The sequence below is a fragment of the Schistocerca nitens genome, chromosome 10, assembly GCF_023898315.1.
Source record: "Schistocerca nitens isolate TAMUIC-IGC-003100 chromosome 10, iqSchNite1.1, whole genome shotgun sequence".
NCBI lineage: Eukaryota > Metazoa > Arthropoda > Insecta > Orthoptera > Acrididae > Schistocerca > Schistocerca nitens.
This window is the reverse complement of record NC_064623.1, coordinates 147,909,372-147,919,857: the sequence shown is the minus strand read 5'-3', so window position 1 is coordinate 147,919,857 and position 10,486 is coordinate 147,909,372. Positions and strand designations below refer to the sequence as shown.

The window sequence follows — 10,486 nt, the reverse complement described above, 5'->3', positions numbered from 1 at the left end:
CTGTCTGGTGCTAGTGATATAGATTGGTATTCTCATACCAGTACTGTATCTGCCATTCTGTACCAATCTCACGTCACCCATCCAACTACACACGATCTCTCTATTTGCATGCATACTGAGGAGGTTAGCACTCCTTATTTGCGTATAGTAGATATACGCCTGTTTTGTTGTTGTGATATAACAGATATTTGGAAAGAGGAAAAAACATATGGTTTATGCATGATGGAGCAGCAGATGGACGGAGTTTGAAGTATTTTACATACATTACTTGTGGTATCAGTTCTATAGTACTGTTGTAGTGTTTGGATTCCATATGAAGATGGTACTGGAAAGAGAGAAATGATCATAGAACGTAAACACACATTCCTATGGCTACACGGTTCTGAAGTTGAGCATGCTATAATAATGGAACAGTGTAGTTTTCGATGTTTTAGTTGTGTGGAGTGCAACGCTGTTAATACTGCAATGCTGGAAATATATTTTCAACACATGACATAAATTTACCCTACAAGTTTTATATCCCAGTCACTATGGTGAGAAATTTTAAGACGATAAAACTACTACCTTCTACGCCATGGGAAAAAAGAAACACCCATTCTTTGTGATACTTGTACTATGTAGCTTCCCTGATATATATAGTGCCCACTGTTAACATGATTACAGTCCCTGAAATTGTTATGCTTCCATCAGTCCTATAAAATGATTGTCACCAGCTGAAAGTGGATGGAACAATGACATCTTATGAGGAAATAGATGAATGTGTAGCAGCAGTGTTCAGCATGTGAAATTACATGCCATGCTCCACTAACTCTGTGAACAGAATAGTCTCTTCCACACACATCATCTGTCAAGCAAATGCATACATAGGGAGATCTTGCTTCTGCAGGGATCCATAGCCTCTAAGTGTTTAACAGAATAATACATTATCTGTTGTAGTCTGTATTGTGTTTTTTAAAATCATGCTATTAGCTAATTTAGGCCATGAGTCATTATCCAACACATTTGCTATGCAATGAGCATGATACACAAAACATGACACAGCAAATGTGCTCGATAATATCTCATGGCCGAAGGTAGCTAATAGCATGATATTAATAAAGCACAATACAACCTAATAGAGGCAATATTTCCTTTCGTCAGTATGCACATGGACTGCAGTGTCACACAAACCACTGTCACTGACGTAGAATCACTGCAGTTATGAAACAGAAGCCTCGGTTTATATCCAAGATGTGGCAGGGAAATGGAGTATTTCGCATACCTCTTAGTTTGTCTAGAGGAGGCAGCCAAAATAGATTTTCCATTGGTTTGGTCGACATGATTCATCATGCATGCGCTGGAAGTCCTCTGTTGACAGTGGTTTGGGGGGGGGGGGGTCTGCTGTTAATGGTTGCAGGTGGATGCTGCTGTAAGTCGCACACAGAACATTAGAGTCGAACACAGGTTATACCAAACAACTGATGCAACCAAAGAGAATCACCAAAACAAATCTAGTCTACCATCGAATCATACCTCGTTACAAATCTATCATCCTTTAACGCAGATTCATATCAATTTAAATGCAGATGGATTTCTTTTGCAGGACAGCATTGAAGACAGTCTACTTGTACATATCCCTATTACTTCAATCGACATACAGGAGAATGTTAAAACCATGCAGCAACTTTTCTGTAAGGTATTTGTTAGCTGACACTGCAAGGTTGTGATTCATAGCGGGTACAAAGAAACACATTGTAAATACTGTTTGTTGGAGTTTAAAACACTTAAATAGTTTTGCACGACTTCAAACACACGATCTATTCTGTAGTTGTATATTGCAGTCCCCCAGCTGGTAATACATGCTCTTTAGCTAAGGATGACATGAATTTTATTGAAATCATATGTCCAGACCCTTTATAAAGATCTGTAAGGTGATTGCTGATAACTCTGGGATCATACTGGGTTTGTGATCTGATGTATATAAATTTAATACTATGCATTTGGTAGTGATACACGTTAAACATACTATTCCAGATTTCTTATCGCTTTTGGCGAAATTTGCTGTTTCCCTGGTACCCAGTACTTCTGTGTCGAATTCCTCTTGCTGTTGTACACTTGTTCCCGTGTACAACAAATTACCTGCACGAAGCAGACATGGAAGTGCTCTCTCATTCTCACTCAATTTCCCTTCATTTTGGCGTATTTTCATTCAATTTATACCTACTTCACATTATACTTATTGGTGGATCGCTCTAGCGACAATGTGGGCCACGAATGGGAAAATCTACTGACATAACCAACTTTGACGAAGGTTAGAATGTAATGTGACTAGGAACGGTCGTGCAAGAAATGGCGAGGTTGTTAATGTGCCAAAGTCATCAGGAGCTGTAGAAAGTGGTTGAGTGAAGGTGGAACCACAAGTAGGCACCGAAGTAAGAACTTAAATATTTTCAACATTTCGTGGCCCTGTCAGCAACTGTATAAATATTAATTTTAATGACCAACAGCCTCAGTTGCACCGTTTACCTAGAATTTACCTAGGTTTCAGTTGGGATAATCCAACCTTTTTCAGAATAAAAGTAACTACCGTTTGTCCATAGTGAACATCAAGATAAAACTACAAATCCATAAATTATCGTCAGACTGTAAAAACTTAACTGAAACTGCCTCGGCCCCACTTTGCAAGCGCGATGTGACAGCCGCGAGTGCTGTACTGGAACTGACCGTAGCGTCATGAGGCCTACCTAGGCAGACACAATACCTTGCTCCTGCACATAAACTGTGTGCTAGTTACTTGTTGGGACAAGATGCGAACTTAACTCCTGACCTTAAATTTACTAGTAACGTGAAAGAAAAGGTATAGCTTAGAAAAAGGGCGTATATGTTATCCTGAGCAGAACGTACTTAGATCGACTGTCTTAACAGTTATGAAGTTTCATTGGTCATGATATGAGGAAGACATCATGTGCTTACAAGGTATGGCCTGTCTAGGAGAATTTTGTGCTTAAGCACGAAGTTGAATCACCTAAAAGAACTTAGCATTGGGAAGGATAATATAAAGCCAACATTGCCACCACATTATCCCCTACTTTAGTGTTTTCTACAACTCATAACCATAACGTCGTCAAGATCAATCAGGCACATGCATTAGTTGTTGACTTGATTCTAGACCATTTCAGGTCAAATATACTAATCTTGAGTAGTGACCATCTATTTTATATGGCCCATATTGACAGATGTTACAGATTAGATATAGACTTGTTCATAAGTTCCATCATGATCATTTGTGTGCTAAGTAAGTAGGATGTTCATGCGTGGTAACCATAGCTAAGCAAGTGCTTAAAAATTACGTCTTAATTTCTAGACCTAGTCATAATGGACTGCTGCATAGGATCAGTCGTGCTGCATGAAGCAGGGAAATGACTGCTTAACAGTATTGTCCTGAGGTCAAAGGTACTTATTGCCATGAATCAATGTGATGCAATGTGATGGATGAAGCTATTGAGAAATGGAGTCTAAGAATTTTTAATGGAGAGTGAATGAAGATTCTGAGACGCTGAGCCCACTGTACCTTCTTCTGCTGCTTCGTGTCACAGGAGGGAGAGAATTATAGATTCATTTGTCACAGATTGTCATAGATTCATTTGTTTTTAGAAATTGTTACAGTTTCCTTTCAATGACAGTCTCCTTTATTGGAAGTGTGTGTGTGTGTGTGTGTGTGTGTGTGTGTGTGTGTGTGTGTGTGCACGCGCGCACAAAAATGTGAGAATTTCTCTGTGTTCTGCAGGAGCCTTTCTCAAGAGGAGAAGGACACGAGGCTGATCCAGGCAGCTAAGCGAGGCGCAGTAGAGGAGCTGTGGGCGTTGCTGGCGGCTGGAGCGAATGTGGCGGCCAAGGACGAGAAGAGGAACACCGCCTTGCACTGGGCGGCGGACAAGGGGCACCTGGAGGCGGCGAGGTGGCTCCTGAAGACTGGGGCGCCTCTGGACGCGAGGTGCAGCAACAATGAGGACATGCCTCTGCACTGGGCCGCGAGGGGCGGTCACGCGGCCGTGGTGCGACTGCTGGTGGCGGCGTCGGCTGACCCCAACGGTAGGAGCTCAACCGGGTGGTCGCCGCTGCACTGCGCCGCGTGGAGGGACCACGTGGAAGCCGTCACTGCGCTACTGGAGGCCGGGGCCGACAGGGGGGCGTTAACTATCGGGGGACTGACGCCACTAGACATCGCCAAGCAGCACGGCCACCAGCAGGCGATAGACGCGCTGAGGCGAGGCCCGACAAACGTCTCTCGAGTAAAATGAAGAGGACTTCACTGTATCACTGCTGCACGTTTTGAAAATAAAGAAAATACAAAAATAATTTTGACATCATTGTGTGTATCCATCTTGATGTAGTACTTAAAATCACAGCATTAACATTACTGCAATAGCGGTAAAGTTAGATATCTGTAAACTAATGTAAGTAATGAGGGGTAAGCTTCCTATCATGCAGCCGGCCGGTGTGGCCGTGTGGTTCTAGTAGCTTCAGTTTGGAGCCGCGTGACCGCTACAGTCGCAGGTTCGAATCCTGCCTCGGGCATGGATATGTGTGATGTCCTTAGGTTAGTTAGGTTTAAGTGGTTCTAAGTTCTAGGGGACTGATGACCTCAGATGTTGAGTCCCATAGTGCTCAGAGCCATTTGAACCTGTACAGGATGGCGTGTATGGGCAGGCGGTGGGCGTTATGGAATAATAGTGTAAATTTTAAAGAAAGGCCATTTATTGGCTAAAGCATGATGAAAGGGGCTACATAGGCCTAGGGAGGTGAGGGTGAGCCAGAGCTTACAACTTGGCGAACATTGTTCGTGTAGCTACCGAAAGTGGTTGTCTGCCAAAACTAAGTCCACAGTGCCGTAGCACCGTGAGAAGCGGGACATGTTCAGTGCTACAGGGCGCTCATCCGACTCGCGCGTGAGCAAGAATACAAGAGAGCGGTCCCGGCGACGGGCGGCCGGGTATGTTCGACGCACCACAGGGCTTCCTCTGCCCTGATTGGTCAGGACCGAGCAAACCGTGCGGGCGGCATGGAACTTTCCAGAGCGTTGCCTGCTAAGCGACGCCTGGGGCGGCGTTACCTCGTCAGCACACGAGAGAGGCGCGTGAACAAGGTGCCCTTTCTCGGTGCTGACTTCCTGTTACTGGACCGTGGGACAAAAGAATTTACAGGCAGCTAACACTGCCGGCCGTGCCTTGGCCGCAATAGAAAAATGAAGTTACCGTTTGGAACCACATATAATAAAGTAGAATCCCTTATTGTCTGGCTCATCCTTTACATTCCTGCCCCTTCCGTGGTAGCGGAGAACGTACGTGAATTCGCTCAATGTAATTATTATTTGAATGTAAACAAATTTATCTTTCAAAAGAAAGTGAACATCACTTGATTAACAATGGCCCTCACGGAAGATGGCAGGGGTCTTAATCTACAGGAGGGTGTAGAGACTCTGAAGACCTCCTAAGGGTCGCAAGGGGACTTACACATGTCAACAATATTGTGTGTATACAAGAATCATTATAAAACATCAAAACCTAGTAAAACATCTGAACATCATAAAGTATCAAAACAAAATTAGAACAAAACATAGCAGTGTAAATTAGATAAACATGTCAAGTGTTCTTGTTGCTAAGTTGAATTAAAAATGTCTTTTTTCTTTGCTTTTGTTAAAATAAGTTGAAAATGTAAATATATCACCACTGGTGAGTCACTGCGGGGGCGCCTGGCGCGAGGCGGCGTGGTGTGTTGTCCTCAGCGGGCAGCGTGCAGGCTGCCGGCGGGAAGGGGGCGTGGCCGTGGCCAGGGCCGTGCACTGGAACTCAGCGCAGGGGGAGTATGAGGGGAGGTCCACATGTTTCAAAACACAGTTGAAAAGGGAGTTATCACTAAGGGAACACCTCGCTACACTACACTAGTTTTTCCACATTAATTGATATCTCAGTTTCACTCTTAAAACTAAGGGAGGGCACATGCCTGTTGGGTTTTTGTTTTCTCTTTTTTTTGGGTTTACTTTGTGGCTGTTTGTCATTCATTCAAGTGTGCCAACAGGCGAACGTAAGAAATTTGTCCTTGTTCATGTTTCAGCAAGTCATTAATTGACGATAGGTGATCATTTGATTTATTAGATAAAGCAGGGAATCACGAATAAGCTTTCAGGTATAAAAAAAAAACATAATTAAAGAGGCGCGAATACTAATTGAGTAAGCCATAGTGGCATGAAAGGTTATTAATGGTGTTCCAACAGGAACCGTTTACTGAAGATCTGCGTGGAGGCTACGTCAGAGTGGCAGCTGACTGCAAGGCCAATCTCTCGCTACGTCAGAAAGGCGCGCAGCAGATAACTTCCAAGGGCAGCGCCGCGTCAGAGCTGCACGCGGCAGCTGAGAAGCGGAGCCGAGGCGGCTACGTGCGCACGCAGAGCGCACGTGCGCGGCTCAGGAAGCATGCGTCAGATGTAAGAGCGAGAGAGAGCGATGAAGCCTACCGACGCTGTTCACTGCGCTGTCTGTATTTTACGCTCTCACCAAAGGGAAATAGATATGCGTAATCGATATGGTTTATTCACTGATGACAAACAAAATAGAAGTGGGATTACGCGTGTCATCACGCTAGACGCGTTGTTACAGTAGGTTCTGTTTAAAATTACATAAACATACATAAATGTAGAAATGAGGCACACAAGTATCATATCAAATTGTTGCAAATGCCATATCAATAACAAACAAAAAAGTTAAATGTCTCCTTGGGCTAACCATCCAAGTGTAATAACATTCACATTTTGAGAAGAATTTTCTTGTAACTCAATATATTTGCTGAACACCATAAATGGAGACTGACCAAGAAAAACGACACCAGTTTGGTGCAGGTGGGGCGTAGATTGTGTCGTTGGATGTCAAGGCTGTTGCTAACAAGAGGAGAAAAATAAAACTCGAAGGGAATCTAGAGATTTCCATAGTGAACACAGAAAGCGTAAGGAATTGGATTAGAAAAGACTAAGTTGAGCGTAATTTCTGAAGGACATTTCCTTTATGAAGGTATAGTGCATGGCGCATCGTTGACACGACGTTATCGCCTACTTAACTGTGTAAATGACAATTCTGCGACTCCAAGATAGCTGCTACCTACTTCTTCCTAAAACTCGACCTCTCTCACATAAAACAAAACTTTACTGTGCGACAAAATTCACCGTCTTTATCCTCTCAACATCTTGCGACTAACTTTACTTTGCGACCAAATTCGCAGTCTTCATCCTCTCAACATTTTGCGACTAAACTCGCCGTCTCTATAACTCCTTGGTGCTGGCCTCGTCGGGCCCAGCTGGTTGCTTAAAACTCCGCCTATCATTGGTTATCTCGCAGTGTCCTGGGACACGTCATACAGTTAAATGCTACTACTTCAGTAGTCGGTATTCCTTCGGAAAATACTACGGGAAACAGTGTCAAAGAAGGCTCAAGGTTTGAACAGAGATTTCCGCTTACTGGTGTTTAGCTGCGGGCTAGACGCGGTTCGCGTCTGATGGTGCCTGATCAGCTATCGTCAGAGAGCACGGAACACTGTTCTCGTGAACTCTTCTTCGACATGGAAGATCAAAGTCTGGGCTGAATAGTTTTGTGTCTGTTGAAATTTGACAGATGAAAGTGGTAGGATGGACTATGCCGCGAAACGGAAAAGTGAAGGAACGACACAGACAGCTAAGGGACCGCGCGGGTGCCAACCGTGTCACGTAAGATACATGCCCTTGCGGGTGGTTCATGACTCAAGTGTTGTGTTGAGAGAGGAAAGATGAAAGTGGGTAGGATGGACTATGTCGCGAAACGGAAAAGTGAAGAAACGACACAGACAGCTAAGGGACCGCGCGGGTGCCAGCCGCGTCACGTAAGGTACGTGCCCTTGCGGGTTGTGCATAACTCTTCATGTGTTGTGTTGAGAGAGGAAAGATGAAAGTGGGTAGGTTGGACTATGTCGCGAAACGGAAAAGAGAAGAAACGACACAGACAGCTGAGGGACCGCGCGGGTGCCAGCCGCGTCACGTAAGATACGTGCCCTTGCGGGTGCTGTATGACTTTTCATGTGTTGTTCTGTTGATAGTAGAAAGATGAAAGTGGGTAGGATGGACTATGCCGCGAAGATGAAAAGTGAAGAAACGGCATAGACAGCTAGGGTTCCGCGCGATCGCCATTCGCGTCACGTCAGGTACGTGCCCCTGCAGGTGGTTCTCTTGTTCATCCAACAGACTAAGTATATAGCCAAAGCTTGCTCGTCCTGTGGGCGTGATTCACTCTGTTTACATTATCTATCACGGGGGTAGGCATGTGGTATGTCCCTCCAGATAAACATTCAAATACAAATCAAAATAAAGCATGGTTACATCCTAAATTACTCTTCCAAAACAATTTATCACCTAAGACATCATTATTATTAAACAAATAATTGGCAGTACTCGGGAACTTACTCTAGCATACTTGAAATCCTACAAAATGATTATCCTCATCAATATAGTAACACAGTGACACATGGAAACACTAGATTGATACAAATACTAAATTACTGGTGCTGGCAAAACTTTAGCAAAATTCTCTAAATAGGTAGTAATAAAACAGTCAGAATGAACGACAATAAGATAATACATGGACTTAAGTAATTGGACACAAGTAATTAGACATAAGTAATTTGACATAAGTAATTGGCAACTCATCATAGGCATGTGGTGGCAAAACCGCAACAAAAGCAAAAGTTTAAAATATTATTTATTTCAAACAAAACTTCCTTATCCTCCAGTTACATTTCGTAGCAAAATGAGTGTAAGTATCCCTTGGTATTCCTTTATACTCTCGTTTGCATCTCCATACCAACTGATCTTTGGTACTTCTACCCACAAGAAAACTGTCATTAAGTAATGGCAATGTTGTGTGTAATGCTGTGGAATAGTGTGATGTCACGTTAATACTTCCTTTAACAAGATTCTGATGAAAAGTGGTTTTGTGTCTCCTTCAATGAACAGACCAATAATTATTAAACATGTGATATACTGTTCGCTGTGTTGATTTGTTTTTGCAAATATTTGTGATTATCCGTCACCCAGTCAATCGTTCAAGGATATGATTGTTGTTCCTTTTGTTAATTCTCTCACTTACCTGCTTCCATATAATCAATATTGGCGGCTCGACGAAGCTGGTTACATCTCGAAAGACGTCGATATGACTTACCTGTCGGGGCTTTTGTTTTTAATAAAATTAGAGTTCATTTGCCATATAAAAAGTGTGTAGGGAGCAAAGTAAGTTCCTTACTATTGAAAATGGCATAAAGTTATTCATAGGGTTCGTTATATAATGGTTAAGAATTTCTGTGTTGAGATTCAGTGCAGTTTGAGGTGCTAAGGTGCGACACGCGTCGCGCTCGTGAGATTGTAAGTTGCTGACAGCACAGCTGACAGTACGGCTGCGTCCGGTTTCACTGGCTCGGCAGCATAACTGGCGTTCACGCTCGGTCCGTCCTCTTGTTACGCGTGGAGTTAATCTCTCGGTACAGTCACAAAATTTCCTTCCAGAATTATCTTATGTTGTTCACGACAGTTATGCATGGAGGATGTTCTTTTCTAAGGGACTCTAATAACTTAAATCGCTAGAGGTCACAAAACTATCGGGTTCCAATTATTTTACTTAAACATTCTGTTCTTCTAAAATTTAGGTAAATGGCAGGTGTTAGGCTTCTAGATAAACTGTATTTTGCGATGGCATTCCAAACCCAACTCCTTGGCTAACGCGTTTCCCACACAGCGGTCGTTTACAGGACAGATATAGCGGCAAGTGCCGGCTTTCTTGACGCCATATTGATCCGTTTATTAACCGTGGTGGTCATACAACATAGCCGGAGATCGATCTGAAATTCCAATGTTTTCTAATCCTGATGGCTTAGACAATGCGTACCAGGAAGAAGTTCTCTCTCCGACAAAACAAATAGATTTCCATCTTTAGATCAGACTAGTAAAATCTGTAGGGCAATATTGAGCTGGTGAATTTATTTCTATAATTATCACTTTAGGTTTGCTGTTTAAACTGCAACGTACGAATGTACGAAGGTGTAGCATGGCTGATGCACGTGGCGTGCAGGGCGAAGGGTGGGCGGAGAGGAGGGGCGAGGGGAAAGGTGCAGATACTGTACGCGCCAAAGACAGAGGTGGTGGGTGGGGAAGGGGGAACTGCAATGGCCGCTCTCTCGGCAGGATGGCGAGAGGAAAGGGAAGGGGCCCGCGTCGCCAGCTGACAGGGAGGGGCGGGACTCGCCGCATGTGAACAGCTGTACACAACAGCGGCGGTATTTACGCGACTCCTTCCGTGGTATTTAATATACAGAAATACGTGGTACCAAAAACTTACCTTGTTGTCTGTTCAACATCGCATCATGAAACAATAAAATAGCACTTGAGGAAGACTCCTTTTATTTTAGAGTAACCTATTTGTTGTTTAACATGGACATA

The 10,486-nt window shown here is 43.6% G+C and overlaps 1 protein-coding gene across 3 annotated transcripts in view; it reads left to right on the top strand.

Moving 5' to 3' along the window:
• Window positions 1-4,346, top strand: part of LOC126210508 (ankyrin-1-like) — a 42,519-nt gene extending 38,173 nt beyond the window's left edge. For 2 of the 3 annotated variants that reach the window (XM_049939754.1, XM_049939753.1), the window contains exon 3: window positions 3,767-4,345. In XM_049939754.1, coding sequence (XP_049795711.1) covers window positions 3,767-4,280 — 514 coding nt within the window. In that variant the 3' untranslated portion in view covers window positions 4,281-4,345. Of the gene's footprint in view, window positions 1-3,766 lie in introns of all 3 variants that reach the window. The other variant, XM_049939752.1, reaches the window with a different exon arrangement.
• The last annotated feature ends 6,140 nt before the right edge of the window (window positions 4,347-10,486 follow it).